Consider the following 17,177-nt stretch of genomic DNA (forward strand, 5'->3'; position numbering starts at 1 on the left):
TTCCGATCTATTTAATTGACGATCGCGTTCTTCTTTAATCTTGCTCTCAGCACGATCACGTTTTTCTTGATTTTCCCTCACGAATCTATTGAATTTTATAAATGATTCTCGGAGGACCAATTCCTGACGTCTCATCTCGTCCCATTGCTCGTCCATGAATTTCCTTTTTTTCTCTTGTTCGACCCATTTTGCACGTAATCTCTCTTCGGTTTTTGCTAACTCACAACGCGCTCTAACTACTTCTAATGCCGGGTAAACTCTTGGCTTATCCCATTCAGGATACTTTCTAATACATAAAACACACAACTCACATATCTTTGGAGATGTTAGCTTCTTTTAAAATTATATAAAGGAAAAGCATAAAAATAAGATACTTTGACAACCTTTTGTACAGAATTTTACATCAGTTTCCTAATTGTTATCGAACTGAAAATAAAAGAATACACAAAATATACTTGTAATGTATCACAAATTAATTGTACGAAATGGTTAATTTCGTTACATTACTTAATATTACGTCCTTCCTGTTTCGACAAAAAATACTCCGTGACAGCTTCCTGTGGATCTGTTGTAATAATAGCTCGTCGAATAAAATTTTTTATTTCTTCTTGCACGGCAGCCATTTTAATTTGTTATAAGTTGATATTGGTATAAATGAATAAGTAAATAAATTTAATATAATGACAGTATATTTCTGATAGAACACGAAACGATGTTAGATATATATATGTATATATATGATCCATTGATCAAACAATTCGAAATACAGGTTTGTTTCTTTATCATCAAAATATCCCTAGATCTTTTAACATATATTATATTTTAATCAAACATAATTTAGCTAACACCACGTTGATATGACATTTTCTATAGCAGGTAAATACAATTAGAAAAATTATATCTAAAATAATTAAACGTATTTTATTTATTTTACATTTTTACAAAGAGTCAATAACAGCAATGTGAAAAATTATTGTACGCTATAAGAAAGTAGGAGATAAGTATTTTTTATGAATAATCATTGTATAAACAGTAAATTTTACGAATGAACTTCTTCCCCCAAAAGTGAAAGTTGTTTAAGTAACTGCTTTGCATTAATAAATGTTGTTGAACCATATGTAATTCGTTTGTTAACCCCAGCCCCACTTTTCTGTTTCACATAATCCACTAAGTTCTGATATTCTATATAATTTCCACCACCAACAATAAAAACAATTACATCTTGGAATGTTGGTCTGTTCTTTGGCATTTGTTCTGTATGTTTTAATTGCTTCGGATCTAAATAACAATAATCATCTGTTTGAGAAGACTGCCTTGATTCCATTAATTCATCGACTATTTTAGTAACTGGCAAATTATGTTTTTTAACCACTAAATTTTTTACTCCTTCCATTACAAAAGATGATCCTTGATTCATTAGTTTCGAAAACATACTAACTGTTTTAGTTCCACCACCTTCATAATTGTTTTGGATTTCTGCTATTCTAGTGTAACTTCTTAATCTTTTTATGTATACTAGAGGACTTAAGTTACATCCAGCATTAGATAATGCTGCCTCCAGTTTACTATATTCACTATCTGACATATTTGTACAAATATAATATATAATAGCAAGACGTAATTTATCTTCTGGAGTACCACAATCTGGATCACTTATTGTTTCCAATACACTTCTATCTAATGTTTGCTTACTCATTATTTTTTCTTCTAACTCAAAAAATGTGTCGAGTCTTCTAGACTTAATAGAATTTAAAATACCTGTTGCAATTGATGTATGCATGTCTATCAAACGTTTCATTTCCAAGAGTTGCGGTAAATTATTAACAGCACTTGTCAAACGTGCTGTATTATTGGAAACCATTGATAATGCTACTTCACTATCACTATCAATGCCCATAGATGACTTAAGCTTCTTTACATCATCTTCAAAAGTACGATACTGTTCTAATTCTTCCTGTATAGCTTCAGCTACTCTAGGAAATGGACTGCCTTTATGTTGACACCAAAATCTATCTTTGTTATCCAGTTCATAAGCTCTAGTCTTTGAACGTGTTCCACCTGCAGGAGACCTTCCCACATTTTCTTCAACAACAAGCCTATTTAATGCCATTTCTAACACATCGTGTGCTAATGCTTGATAGGTCCATGTATGATGTAATGTTGTGGCCATATCTATATTACGATCCAATATAATTAAAAGTGGTCTTTGAAAATTATAATGCCCAGTTGCTTCACTTTCAAATAAATTATTTCTGGTATCCCAAACATTTTCCCTTAGCTTTTTGTCAATCATTTTAGCAACCATTTCTGCTGCATTTCCTCTTGGACACCTTATAATTGGAACAGTGCCCAATGTAACAAATACAGAAAAAAGACAATCAACTATGATTTTCATTACAGATTCCATTTCAGTATCTTTAATTTCACCACGATTAATTGCATGATATGATATGACATCGCTGTTTTGATGTCTAAGGATAAATAAGTCATCTTCCAACGATATAAAATTTAGATATTGATCAAATACTTTATGAATATTTGACACTACACCTCCAAGCAATGCTGCAGCTGCTAAATCTTCCATCTTTTGTCTAGTTATTGGTGATATGAAATTTAAATGATAAATGTCGTATAATCCATTTTGTAAATCTTGTCCGATCCTACCAAGATTTTCATCGGTTGGTGCACAAAAGTAAATAGCTGGCACCTCAGGAATAGAATCTCTGTCAGAATGTAACTGCATATGCAGTGTAATACCAAGTTCTCTGAGTTCTTTTACAGATATTAATGGAGAAATAATATCTTGTCCAAGCCTATCATAAATTAAAACTTTCCACACTGGTATTGCATCTTCTAACTTTTGTTCTGGTTGATTCAAATTTAACATCAGTTTTAAAGCATTTATTTGTCTGTCACGAAGGCTCATCATGGTTAACTCGTTTACTGAAACTTTTGCTTTTCAAAACTTTCCTCACTTCGACAAATATTTTAAAGTTTATAGATGTAAAAAAATTTGAGAGCGTTAATGATTAATGTTTTCAAGCAGTATAAAAAAATAAAAAGTTTAAATCATCTTATTGCAAATAAATATGTCAACATTTGGCATTCAATTCCAAATTGTCTCAAAAAATACCTACGCGATATAAGATACTACTAGTACTTAATACTTATAATATAGGACACATCAATAGTTCTCTGAAGTGACGCAAAATCTCTAGATTATTGCTAATATCTTATAGGAAATACAATTAAAAATTAGACAATTATAAAAATTTAGAAAAATATATACCTTTGTATCATGATATTATATAGAGATAAAAATTACAAAATTTTATATATTTAAAATGTAACGCAATATTAAAGGAAATAATTTAAAATTTTTTATGGCTTTTATTGGTAGCATTGGCCGGCAACAAAATGGCGACCTCATTTTACTGGGAAAGTAAAATCAAAGAAAAGTTCGATGTTAACATTAGGCTGTTGTGCGTGACATGTTAATAATAAACGAGATTCTGTTGATATAATATTAAAGGAATCAGTTTAACCTTCAAAGGACAATATATATTTAATATTCGATGAGTTTTCGGTGATACGTTTCTGACAGCGTGTCTGCAATGGCCGATGACTCTACTTCTCTGCCAAAAAGGCGTCAATTGGTAAACAAACCAAACATACCTTTTTGATTTAGCATTAAATGCAGTTGTTTTATATGAAGTCTTTACGCAATTTGAATAAAAATTAAGTATTCGTTATAAATTTTATCGTAGCGAGAAAGAACTCGAAAGTTATATACGGATGACTGGACCATTGGCGATGAGGAAATCGAGGGTCGGAGGACTTTCCAACTCGATGAAAAAATCGAGTGCGACAGATACAATCTTAACAATTTCAGCGGATTATTCCGCGAAATGGCTGGTTCTGAATTAAATTTAGCATATCTGCAAAAACATGGTCTTAGCATACCATTGCTTTTCAGAGACAAATCTGGTTTGGGATTACGGGTTCCCAGTTCAAATTTTTCTGTTAATGATGTCAGAACCTGTGTTGGTATGTTTGTTTTATAATTATGCGACAAAACTATTGTATTAACATATGTTTTATCCAGTACATGTAATGTTAAAAAATATTCATTATCAATGTTTATCAGGTTCAAAAAGAATATTGGATGTAATGGATGTCAACACACAGAAGAATGAAGATATGACAATGAAAGAGTGGCAAAAGTATTATGAAGATCCTAACAAAGAACGGCTGTTGAATGTGATTTCGTTAGAGTTCAGCCATACTAAGTTAGAAAATTATGTACAATCTCCTGAATTAGTACGCCAAGTTGATTGGGTAGATGTTGTGTGGCCAAGACATCTGAAAGAAGCACAAGTGGAATCTACAAATTTGTTGGAAGATATGATGTATCCAAAAGTACAAAAGTATTGTCTCATGTCTGTAAAAGGTTGTTATACAGACTTTCATGTTGACTTTGGTGGAACTAGTGTTTGGTATCATATCCTAAGGGGTGGAAAAATATTTTGGCTTATCCCTCCTACTGAAAAGAATTTATCTCTTTACCAAGAATGGGTACTAAGTGGTAAACAGTCCGATGTATTTTTTGGAGATATGGTAGACAGGTGTGGTAGAATAAATTTAACAGCTGGCATGACCTTGTTTATTCCAACTGGTTGGATTCATGCTGTGTATACTCCTCAAGACTCTTTAGTATTTGGTGGAAACTTTTTACATAGTTTTGGCATTGAAAAGCAATTGAAAGTTGCGCAAGTAGAAGAACATACAAAAGTTCCACAAAAATTTAGATATCCCTTTTTTACTGAAATGTTATGGTATGATATGTTATTTAGATAATCTTGAAGATATTTCTCGATACCATATATATAACAACCTTTTGTTATTTATTGTCAGGTATGTCTTGGAGAGGTATGTTCATGTTCTCTTAGACAGAAGTCATTTGGACATTACTGAATCACAACGTCAGCATGCAGTACTACAGCACCACCAACATGTACATTTAACACCGTTTGAATTACATGGTTTAAAAGCAATAGTTATGTATCTACATTCACTACCTTCTACTAAGAAGAACGTGCCTGAGCTAATTCGTGATCCTGTTGCCTTAATTCATGATGTTCGTTGTCTAGTAGAACAACACAGACATGATAATCCAGAAGCAGCTGTAACAGGGAATGCTGTTTTGCCATCTCCACCTGCTTTAACAATTGCTGAAAGGGTATGTAGAATGTTAGTTTTTATTGATAGCTATCTCTCACTTAATATTTACCTACATTTTATTGCATTACTACAAAACAGGAACGTTTGAGGATAACTAAGAAAAGTTTTACAAAGATACAGAGACATCACTCACAAGAAAAATCTGAAAGAGCTTTTCCGCGACGAAGGCGTACTAGGTGTAAAAAGTGTGAAGCATGTACAAGAACTGATTGTGGGGAATGTATGTACTGTCAGGATATGGTGAAATTTGGTGGGAGTGGTCGTGCCAAACAGACTTGTTTAATGAGGCAGTGTTTGAGGCCTATGCTTCCAGTTACTGCAGCTTGTAAAGTATGTCGGTTAGACGGCTGGGGTCAGCCACCGGCTCCGTTAATGGGTATGTATTTTGTTATGCATCGATTATGTATTACTTAAGTAATAAGTAGAGATACTTCATATGTTAATCTCTGATATAGGAAAGCCAACACCTACAGCTCCATCGAGTTTGGTAGAATGCTCAATATGCTTCGACATTGTACATCCCGCATGCATAGGTTTGGATCCCCAAACTATAACCGTTAGCGATGATTTACCGAACAGTTGGGAATGTCCTGAGTGTTGTGAAAGCGGTCGAAATCTAGATTGTAGGCCACGTCAACCTAAGGCTCGTGCTCGAAAACTTTCTGTGTCTAGTGCAGCTTCATCAGCACCCACAACAGATTCTGAAAGGGCAACTACACCAAGTAAACGTTCAAGACCCGATCCCAGCGATGTAAGTCCCCAAATGGAATCTGAAACGGTCTAAGAATACGAAATATTCATGGTTTCTATACAAAAAATTCCAGGCATGGAATGACAGAGATCCGGCTGAGGGTGAACAGCGAACAGCTTTGCGTACACAATTAGCTGTACAATTAACTGGTTCAAGTAGTAAGTCATTGAAGAGGCCCCACGTGGTGGTTAGGCCTGTTCCACTTCCGCCTGTTCAAAGACCAGGGCCCGATTTTAATGGACAATCTTTAGCATATGACAAGACAGCATTACTTGCTATTTTTAGATTTTTAAATGCAAAGGACCTGGCGAATTGTGCCTTGGTTTGCCGTACATGGGCCAGATATAGTATAGATCCTAGTTTGTGGAGGAAATTGGACATGTCTCATTCCCATTTAACAGCTTTACATTTAACTGGTATAATACGCCGTCAACCGGAAAATCTGTCTCTTGACTGGACAAATGTTACTAAAAGACAATTAGCATGGCTGTTAAGTAGATTACCACAACTCAGAACGCTATCTCTACAAGGTTGCACGTGGAATGGAGTCTGTGCTTTAAGAACTTGCACTTGTCCACCACTTGTTATCTTAGATCTAAGTCATGTATCTGGACTAAATGATTCAAGTCTAAGAGAAGTTCTCAGTCCACCTACAGATTCGAGGCCTGGTCTAATTGATAAAACTTCAAGATTAAAACATCTTAAAAATTTATCTTTGGCTGGATGTGATATAACTGATGTAGCTTTGAGATATATAGTTCAACACTTACCCTATCTCGAGACATTAGATCTTTCTTCTTGCGGTAGAGTTACTGACGCTGGTGTAGCTCAATTAGCAACTCCGCCAGCGCAAGCAGTAACGAACCTGGTATCACTGAATTTGGCAAATTGTAGATTACTTACAGAAACAACATTGGATCATTTGGCAAGATGTAAAGTGCTTAAACGTTTGGATCTCAGACACACGACTCAAGTTTCAACTCAATCTGTAATTAAATTTGCTGCAAAAAGTATTCATAATTTGCATGTAACTGATGTTAAATTGGTGGAAGAAAAAAAATTTAAAACAGAAACTAAAGTTACATGAAAAGATGTGTTTGGTTGTTACGAAAATTTTCGGCAAGTGCAATTCGGTTACCATACAGAATCATGAAGTATGACAACTAATGAACGTTATGCCGAATTTCAATTAATAATTATTTATTGTCATAAAAATCCATTAGCACCGTATCGCATCTTCATAATATAAGAAAATGGACCTGACTAGTATAGGATTTCTATTTCATAATGTTTAGTTTTGTCGATGTCCCTGTGCGATTCGAGTAAAAAAGGAAAAAAAAAAAAACACTGCTTGCATATGATTTGAAATGACCAAGAAATTTTACTTTTTGCTTTTTATCATGGTAGATGCTGTCTTCCTTTGTACCTAGATAGCTCTGTGCAGACTTCGGAAATATTTTAATGAATACAGAATATTAAATAAGTAATGCAAATTCTAAAAACTATTTCGAAATAATTAATGCAAAGCTGCACTAGCCGAATCTAAAATATGTCAAAATATTGCCAATTATTAGCATTCCTACTAAACACAAAACTTGTGAACACAAAAGTGAAATATTAGATTTCGCTAACCTTACAACCAGTAAAATCATTACTCGCTTAATATTCAGTATTCTATTAAGTCGAAATGTAATACTTACATCGATATGGAAATTTTTATCAACGTATTGCTAAAAATGCATACGTACGGTATTTATTTTGTAATTCTATATGGATGTAAAAATACAAATGCGGGTAAAAGAAACAACTGTTGACGTTAATAGTCTTGCAAAAGACTCAACAGATTAGCATATCGACGCTAGCAATCGCCGATATATTGATACAAAAGAAAGAGGTATATTTATTTGTATGTGTGTTTGGATAAATTCCCAACATGAAGATTACTAACTGACATGAAAGTCGCGAAACTAAAGCAGCCTGTTGACCATGTAAACTCATACACTAATTATAAAACCGAAAACGCGCAATGAAATATATTCGACTATACCATTTCATAATATTAGATAGATAATTAACGTTACGCTGAAAACATGTATATTACACGAATGTTTTAATTTTCGACCTAAGCTATGTTAAATGTAATGCCGAATGTTTTTATGTAAACGAATGTACATACGATTACATATTTTTTTTTTTTTTATATATATATATAAAAATTTACTTTTCAGTTTTATTTTGTTAATGTGCATATTATGTACGTAACTTGAGAGTGATAATAATATCAAGCAATAAGAATTTAATTACCTGCACTTTGAAACTAACGTTAGCTGTATAATTGAAATATCTCACATTATTTGTATCATCTTTGTGAAAATGTCTCTTGGAAAACACGATTTACACGCACTAAGATTCAGCATATTTTTCCAACTTAACGCTCAGTGTAATCCGTTTTATTATACTCGTCATTGTGAAGATGTTTATGGCGAGTACAGTTTTATAATTGAAGCAAGTTTTAGAAACACTTAAGATACAAATAATGTTCTAAAACGATGATCACTGTACAAAATATGTAATTCACAGAAAACAATAGTGATATTCTGATTTTCAAATATAATTTTGAACTTTAAAAGTACCGCTATCATCTCGGCTTATTTATTTTCGACATTTCGGATTCCTTTCTTCATTGTATTGCCAGAGATGTCGATGGAAAGAAAAAGAATTATTTAATAAACATGTAATTACAAAACGAAAACTTTATATATTTGTTAATAACGATAACTATATGCTCGTAATATAAACTAAATGCAAATTGAAATATTTACGCCAATACGCAAATACGCCAATGTAAGAAGCATCACTAGGGATTTTATCATACGTCATGTGTACGTTTCTTTTCAAACTACTTTAACGAGTAGTTGTAGTTTTTTAGAAGTCGTAATAAACATAGTTATTTATGTTATTGTGTATTCTAAATAAAATATCGTCGTTGAAAAATAAAGCTTGTACATTCTGGAAAACCTGCTCATCGATTAATTTCAATTACAAGCATGTGAGTGTTGTGTTGATTTTTAGTTTGCAATAACCTCTTAGAAATATTATCGTCGAGTGATAATTGTCTTTATTAAAAAATATTTAACAACATTATAGCAAAAAAAAAGCAATATTTATAATCTCATATAAACAGTTTTCATATCTGCAGAAAATATTACGATGTATACGTAAAGCTTGTATAGAAAATTTACATGATGTGTCTGTCTTTTGTTTTGATCGATAGATACGTTTTGATATTTCTTTTTTAGTTCGTTACTATAGATACTAAAAAAGAGAGTGATAATAATATCAAGCAATAAGAATTTAATTACCTGCACTTTGAAACTAACGTTAGCTGTATAATTGAAATATCTCACATTATTTGTATCATCTTTGTGAAAATGTCTCTTGGAAAACACGATTTACACGCACTAAGATTCAGCATATTTTTCCAACTTAACGCTCAGTGTAATCCGTTTTATTATACTCGTCATTGTGAAGATGTTTATGGCGAGTACAGTTTTATAATTGAAGCAAGTTTTAGAAACACTTAAGATACAAATAATGTTCTAAAACGATGATCACTGTACAAAATATGTAATTCACAGAAAACAATAGTGATATTCTGATTTTCAAATATAATTTTGAACTTTAAAAGTACCGCTATCATCTCGGCTTATTTATTTTCGACATTTCGGATTCCTTTCTTCATTGTATTGCCAGAGATGTCGATGGAAAGAAAAAGAATTATTTAATAAACATGTAATTACAAAACGAAAACTTTATATATTTGTTAATAACGATAACTATATGCTCGTAATATAAACTAAATGCAAATTGAAATATTTACGCCAATACGCAAATACGCCAATGTAAGAAGCATCACTAGGGATTTTATCATACGTCATGTGTACGTTTCTTTTCAAACTACTTTAACGAGTAGTTGTAGTTTTTTAGAAGTCGTAATAAACATAGTTATTTATGTTATTGTGTATTCTAAATAAAATATCGTCGTTGAAAAATAAAGCTTGTACATTCTGGAAAACCTGCTCATCGATTAATTTCAATTACAAGCATGTGAGTGTTGTGTTGATTTTTAGTTTGCAATAACCTCTTAGAAATATTATCGTCGAGTGATAATTGTCTTTATTAAAAAATATTTAACAACATTATAGCAAAAAAAAAGCAATATTTATAATCTCATATAAACAGTTTTCATATCTGCAGAAAATATTACGATGTATACGTAAAGCTTGTATAGAAAATTTACATGATGTGTCTGTCTTTTGTTTTGATCGATAGATACGTTTTGATATTTCTTTTTTAGTTCGTTACTATAGATACTAAAAAAAAAAGGAAAACAAATTAGTGCGTTTACCCGTCAGTACTATAAAATAGTAGTTTCATTCCCTGCAGTTGATAGAACAAAAATTCTGTTTGAATGTAAGATTTTCTACAAAAGGCGTCTAGGTGAGTGTGCGTGTATTAGTTTTGTGCGTCTGGTTTTTCAGACATAAAATTTTCTATATTTCAATATGTAATACTTATATGTGTATGTATACAATTGTCCATAATAATTTTTAGACTTTTTTTTTTTTACATTAACTTAACCTAATTCTGCTAATACAGAATCCAGATCTTCTTGGAGAGAAAGGCTCTCTTCTCGTTGTTTTCCTAAATCATCTTTCAATCTATCAACTTGTGCTTTGAGTAGATAGTTACCCTTTCTTAATGCTGCTAAACGTCCTTCCTGCTTTTTAGCTTTTTTCTGTCAAAATATATATATAAAATTAATAAAAAATGAAGAAACACATATAAAATTATATAACATTTTATATATAATATTTCTTTATATACCTGTAAAATATTTCTCTGGCCTTCTAAAGATTGATCTTCATCTTCTGTTTCAGTTTCTTCATCTTCGGATTCCTCGGATTCCGATTCTTCAGATTCTGTTTCTTCTTCGTCTTCTTCTTCTTCATCTTTTTCATCATCTTCAGCTTCTGACATTAACTTTGCCATTTTATCAACTTCCTTTTGAAGATGTTTAAACTTCTTTTTCTCTTCTTTCAGCAGTTTATGTTGCTGCTTTATCTGATCTTTTAAAGCGTGTCTTTCTTTTCTGGCATTAACCGCTTTATCTCTATTTAATCGCAGTATTATTAATTTTTATTACAGATTAAATTTCCGCATATATTTACTTACTTGAAATTCCTAATCTTGGTTGTCAGAAGCTTAATCTCTCTTTGTAACCTTTTCTCTCCTGCATTTGGATCCTTGTCATCTTCTTCCTCCGAGCTTTCTTCCTCCTCTTCTTCTTCGCTTTCGCTTGGTTCTCTTTTATCTATGCTTTTCTGAGAAGCAATTTTTGCTACATCTTTTGCACTTGGACAACCAGCCAGTGCCATGCCTGAAACATTGTACCAAGCTGCTTCGTCGCCATCATCTGCTAGCTCAATTACTGGCTCAGGCTCAAGCTCTTGCTCTAATCCGCAAAGCGTTTAATAAAGAAGCAGAATTAGTTTAAGCATAAGCGATACAGTACTATTAATGGAGAACTGAAACTACATCGGTTCAGAGATCTAGTTCTTCATTAAAAGTCTTTGTTATTCGCGTTATTGAAACAAGATTTTTAATTATCATATGTAATGTGCGCAAATAATTGTTAAATAGCAAATAATTGTTAATCGGCTCGTACCAGCTTTCATTCGCCTTTCTAAGGTAGCATACATTCTTCTCATTTCTTCCAATTCATTTTTTAATTTGTCTCTCTCTTCTGATATATGGATATATTCTTTTTCGAATTTCTCTGCTTCCTTCCTAGCTTGTTGAGCGTCCTTTTTCAACGATTCTGTGATTTTCTCGTCGTACTTCTTTTGCTCTTGTACACTCTTCTGGGATTTCTCGTGTTGGACTTCCGCTTCGAGATTTAGGATCCTTGCCTGTAAAGAGCATTAGAGAAAGTCAGTAGATGATTGGTCCCCTCGATCCAAATCCTTTAACGAAACGCACTTGTAATCTTTTGTTCTCCCTTTCCAAAGCTTCCCTATTCCTGAGCTCAAGGGCAAGCATTTGCTTGGTACTCTGTAGGTCATCCCTGACGGCATCAATGTCATCCATGTCATCCGAAATCGAGTCATCCGTGGGTTCTTCAGCTTTCTGCATTTGCTCCTCTATCGTCAGCTGCCTTCGAAACTTCCTTAATCCCTCTAGCATGGGTTTCGACCGGTCATTGGTCTGGACTCTCCTCAGTTTCACACCCTCCTGAATCTGCTTCAGCAATTCGTTATGCATGTTCGATTTTTCGGATTCGAACACAAAGTGTGCCTTCCCTGGTTAGAAACACTCAATCAGTACAACATACGCGAAACATTTACAAGGTAATACAATTCAGAGACAACTTTGAAACAACGAATCCCCACTGATTCGTCCTCCTTACTTCGTCAACGCTTCGCAGAACGCTCGAAGTAAAGCTCGCTAAAGATTGATTTGTGGGACGAGGAAAAAGGAGAATGGATGTCGACAAAAAGCCACGAAATACGAAGACAACAGTTAATTCAAACGATAATAATATTATTCAACTACAGAGGGGGGGTTCCCTTGCAGGAGAACAGGGCCAGAACAATAACGACTACGTGTACTACAAACAGGTCATATCACAGTTCAGAAACAAAGGCTGGTCGAATGAAAGTTCGTTAACAATTTAATTAATTACACTGGTCGGCGCGGTGTGCGCCCCTTTTGGATCGACATTTACAGTAGGTAGAGTAGGGTAAAAAGGTGGCTGAGGGGGACGTAACAAAGCAGAGGGTTTTCTACTAGCGACTAATCGACCAACACGGTGAAACCGGTTCCTCTTAAGAGTATTGCCCAAGGGAAATCTGAGTAGGATCGAAGTTCGATCGACGATCACCTGCTGGATCAGCTGTAACCTTGTTCACCCTCTCGATCAAGGGCGCACTCCTGTCGTTGCACTTCACGTGCCTCAAGGTCTTTCCGCTTTCGACTTCCTTCATCATGCTCGCCCAGTCGGGACGTTTCCGTGGTCTTTGTTTCAGCATTTCCAGTTTCTGTTGTTGCGTCTCGTTTAGCGGCTCGAGATCCTTCAGAATCGTTCTACTCGGAGGCGGTGGTGGAGGTCTCGGAGGTGGCGGTGGCGGGATCGCTGCCCTCGACGAGCTTTTCGATAATGTCGGCGCTCCTATTTATAAGAAAACTTTATTTTTATCGTGGCCAAGTGGCGTCGAGAATTTTCTCTCTTGTACGTTTAATACGAGATAATTACTTCGGGGTAAGGTAAGTCGCTCGAAATACGTATTTTTCTTTTTATTTCTTAGACTAGACGATTATCGTTTGCACGTAATATTAAAGATAGCTATCGATCGCGGATTAGAACAGGTCTGGTAGCTCGCTAATGTTTACGTTATTACGACGGACTTTTATCGTTTTAGGTTGTGTCTAGGAGGGTTTCGCGCAGAAATCAAGTTCACGCCGTGTTACCTGTGCTGCTCTCGCTCTTGGAGAGAGGTACCGTGTCACCTCGAGATCGAGACCTCTCGATTCGAAGCTGTCGTTCGAGCTGTGGCCTCGAATTTGGCTCTTGCCGTCCATTCTCGCGGAGCTTCGTCGGTGCCGGTTGACTGCTCGTATTCTTTTCGCTTTTAGGCTGTGACGGGATTATTGTGATCTTGCTCTGTTTACGCGGCTGTGCATCCGTCGAGGGCTTCGCTTCTGCTTTCGGTACACTCTGCAAAATCGAGCAACCATTTTATTCGCCTCTTCTACATTTTTCACCAGTCAACGTTTCCACCGTCCACTCTGTCCACGCTGTTTTCTGTCTAACATTTCCACTCTGACTCTTTGCCCTCCCTAAACGAATTTTGTAACATTTATTTTACACGTTTCTTTTACCCGTCTTGTGTGTCCGATTTCACGTTCGATTCTATGTCCAATTTCGTGTCCGATTTCATGTCCGATCTCTGTACCGATCTCTGTGCACGCTACATTCGAGAAGCCTAGAAGTGACGCTCGTCGAACCAGCAGCTTTGCATGCCAGTCGTCAGTCGACGCGTACTCAATTTTTCAGTCACAATCACTTCATTGTTCACGATCGACGAACATTTACATCCACGGGCCCGTATCTTACATCAGCCCGATTACTCGTAAGACTCGTTCATTTCGACGCGTGTCAAAGGGAACAAAAGAATAGTATCTGTTGGCGTATCGCGAATGGTAGTCGCATTGAAAAATAGATAAAAGAGAAAAACAGCGTGTACACCCCCACCCAGCATCCTTCGGTCCTAAAGAAAGAAAGCCTCGAGAATTCTCTTGGCAAGTATCGATGCTGGTTCGGTCGTCTTTAAATAATCTAAATCGCACTTCCTTCGCGATCGTTCTTAAGCTAGACGTTCCGATCCATATTTTCGTAACGTCGAATCTCTCCCTTGAAAAAATGAGGAAAAAGGAAGGAATACGATTTATTCGTCGATCCGTTGCTTTATGAATGAAATTACGACACGGGCACAGAAATGGCGATGGTGAATGGAATGTAGGCACGTTTAGATTTTTGGACGAAGATACGCGAATCCAGTGTAACTTATCGCTACATTTACGCGAAAGTGTAATATAAACTCGTTAAGAAACTGGCGGAAGACGCAGCTGGCAAGACATTTGAAATAGAAACGCGTGTTCTTTAAATAATCGTGACCCAGAGGCTTATATGCGAGGACTCGCGAGGCTAGCCTTCCGTATGATCCCTCCCGTATCGAGAAAGTGAAATTGATCTAATCTTTCGATAGCTCGCGTAGGCACATGCACGTACAGTCAGTCACAGTCCCAATAAATCCCGCCTTCTTAATTACGAAATTCTATCAAAATTTTAAATTCTTCCAATTCTAACGCGCGTCGATCCTGGTTCTCTATCTTTCAAAGTGCTTCCTACAATTACAAATGACGACAATAAATGTTTGATTTTGATTCATTGCTGAGGTGTTTATGATCCGAAAAGACGTTTCGAAGAACGGCTGGTAGTATTTTTGGAACTTTCTTGGACAACTTTGGCGTTTGTTGGACAACTTTCAGCCATAAATTTCGAATGTTTCAAGAACTCGAAATATCGATCGATGGGTGACCGGAAGGCCCGTAAATCGCGATCAAATCCGTCGGTGATCTAAGTAGGAGCGACAGTTGTAAACAATATCGTGACGCGAATGTTCATGACGCTTCCACGTGTCTTTGGTACTTCGAACATCGCGTTTCTCGCATTTTCGTCGGTTCGAGAATCCGTTCGCGTGGCTGGTTGCCAAAATATCGAAAGTACGCGTTTCGGAATCGAAGCGCGACAAGAAAAATATAAATAAACAAAAGAACAGTTGGAATCATTGGAATAATCGACGTAGACGAATTACGTAGAAGAAGCGAGACAGCGTAGGTGGCGGATGATTATTAACGCGAATTATGACTCCCTCGCTCGAATTGCAGCTTCGTGTTTCTAATAATAATAATAGTTGCACAAACGGATATATTTTGAATGCAACGCCCTTGCAAATTTCTGCTGATCGAAATGTTTATAACGCGAACTTGTTACACGACACCCACGCGGGTTATTAATAGTAAGATCTGGTGACTTTGAAACCTAATATCTGAATGGAAAAGGCTGCTGAAGATGGGAGTGTGATCCTTGGTCGGTTCTAGTGGAATAAGTACGTGTCGGATCAGACGATGCGCTAGGGTCTCTGAGGGTACGGAATGGATGAAAGTAGAGGATCGAAGTGACTCGAAATTATGCTCGATATTTCGCAGACGATACAATCTTGTCATTTCGCTAAAATATTCGCGGTATTTAAAAGCATTTTCGTAGACGATAGACGTATTGGACGTCGAGTAAGGAGAAAGACTTACTTTGAGAGTAACTTGGGTAAACGGAGGCGGTTCGTCGGCTTTCGACTTGGAATCTCTCCTGGAATTAAGGGTCCAGGGTGCAGTAGGCATAGGCAAAGGTGTGGGACCTTCCTTGACCCATGGCGGCCTGAAGGTGGTCCTCTGCGGTGGTTGACCACCGGCTCCGGGCATTCTTCTTTACTCGTGTCACAGGGCTCTCTTCGGCTATTAGCTTCGACCGTTTCGCATCGACTTCCACCACTGTCAAGTGGAAGCGGACCAAAAGGCACGGGGGCTGTATCGGTGTCGGTTCTCGAGGACCACGAGGGCCGTGCGAATCGACGAGGATCCTCTCGAGGACGTGTCCGATGCGCCACTGACGGACTCCTAGACGACGAAATGAAAAGGTGGGGATCGGTTTTACGTGGGAGAGCCACGACCCACTTTTCTCGAGACGTTTCACACTCGGGAAATCTTGCGGATTGTCCTCGCGACTCACGCTGGTCCCGTGGACCGAGGGGAAAAAGCTGTCGCGACCGAACTGGGGGCTCCCTTACCGATCAGCGGACGATCGATCGTCGCGAACGTCGACAGGAGGAATTGTCGAAGAGCGAAGTGGTTGAGAATTTTTGGGAGTCTGGGAAAGATTGAGACCTGGACCACACATCAGGGCCACGACTGCACCTCCCTAACCGCGCGATATTTTCGGCCACGTGACGTCACAGAAAGACGCAAGCTCGAAATAGAAGACGGTCCTCTTCTTCTAGGATGCTTTCGGTGACTGTCTCGGTTAAAACGCCTCTTCTCTTGATCCTACGACGTAGCCCACGTCTGTTTACGATGCACCCGTGTGCCGATCGACACGACGAAGGTCGGATCGATCGTCACGGACCCTGTCGAGGAGAACAGCGTTCGGTGAATCTCTTCGACCTAGTAACGCTTTGGCGCTTTATGCGTCGATGATATAATGCTTCTAGATAACGTATAAGACAGTTTGCAGTTATACTTAGGAAACATTGTACCGTTAACATCAAATTTTTATCACGTTTCTGTCAATAAAGTACAGCTACCTTCCTATCTAACATCTTCGAAATCGTTAATTTCTCTTTATCCCTGTCAGATTCGAAATATTGTCGAGAGATCATCAACGAAGCTTGTCGTGTTTAAAGGGTGGGCCGATTTCGAGAGAGGCAATACCAGTTGGCCGCGCAGAAACACAACCAGGAGATTCTCAAGTACGATTATTACCAGCAAATCGCGAAATACTTCGAGCGGG

General features: G+C 36.7%; 4 protein-coding genes across 6 annotated transcripts in view; 1 reads left to right on the forward strand and 3 right to left on the reverse strand.

Annotated features, from left to right (window-relative positions):
- LOC108552479 (coiled-coil domain-containing protein 42 like-2) overlaps window positions 1–623 on the reverse strand; it is a 1,462-nt gene extending 839 nt beyond the window's left edge. The window contains exons 1-2 of the mRNA XM_017907046.1: window positions 508–623; window positions 1–286 (exon numbers count right to left, since the gene is read on the reverse strand). Coding sequence (XP_017762535.1) covers window positions 1–286; window positions 508–623 — 402 coding nt within the window. The remainder of the gene's footprint in view (window positions 287–507) is intronic.
- Window positions 624–1,039: 416 nt separating this feature from the next.
- On the reverse strand, window positions 1,040–3,110 carry Slh (sec1 family domain containing Slh). Its single transcript, XM_017907038.1, has one exon. It carries the CDS (start codon window positions 2,927–2,929, stop codon window positions 1,040–1,042), a length of 1,890 nt encoding a protein of 629 aa, XP_017762527.1. The 5' UTR covers window positions 2,930–3,110.
- Window positions 3,111–3,431: 321 nt separating this feature from the next.
- Window positions 3,432–7,568, forward strand: LOC108552468 (Lysine demethylase 2). The gene is made up of 7 exons (XM_017907030.1): window positions 3,432–3,656; window positions 3,768–4,047; window positions 4,148–4,835; window positions 4,915–5,239; window positions 5,320–5,617; window positions 5,697–5,992; window positions 6,066–7,568. Exons 1-7 carry the CDS (start codon window positions 3,615–3,617, stop codon window positions 7,077–7,079), a joined length of 2,943 nt encoding a protein of 980 aa, XP_017762519.1. The 5' UTR covers window positions 3,432–3,614; the 3' UTR covers window positions 7,080–7,568.
- A 2,973-nt stretch (window positions 7,569–10,541) lies between these two features.
- LOC108552486 (sarcomere length short) lies at window positions 10,542–16,790 on the reverse strand. 3 transcript variants are annotated; one of them, XM_017907055.1, is made up of 8 exons: window positions 15,923–16,790; window positions 13,523–13,769; window positions 12,936–13,223; window positions 12,035–12,354; window positions 11,721–11,964; window positions 11,228–11,507; window positions 10,880–11,165; window positions 10,542–10,790 (listed from the first exon to the last, which is right to left on the reverse strand). In XM_017907055.1, the coding sequence occupies exons 1-8, from the start codon at window positions 16,091–16,093 to the stop codon at window positions 10,629–10,631; spliced, it is 1,998 nt and encodes a 665-aa protein (XP_017762544.1). In that variant the 5' UTR covers window positions 16,094–16,790; the 3' UTR covers window positions 10,542–10,628. The 3 variants fall into 3 exon arrangements, with proteins under 3 accessions (XP_017762544.1, XP_017762545.1, XP_017762546.1); XM_017907056.1 differs by having other exon boundaries at window positions 11,228–11,432; window positions 15,923–16,787; XM_017907057.1 differs by lacking the exon at window positions 15,923–16,790 and adding an exon at window positions 13,934–14,085.
- Window positions 16,791–17,177: the final 387 nt, after the last annotated feature.

The sequence above is a fragment of the Eufriesea mexicana genome, unplaced genomic scaffold, assembly GCF_001483705.2.
Source record: "Eufriesea mexicana isolate 0111107269 unplaced genomic scaffold, ASM148370v2 scaffold6846, whole genome shotgun sequence".
NCBI lineage: Eukaryota > Metazoa > Arthropoda > Insecta > Hymenoptera > Apidae > Eufriesea > Eufriesea mexicana.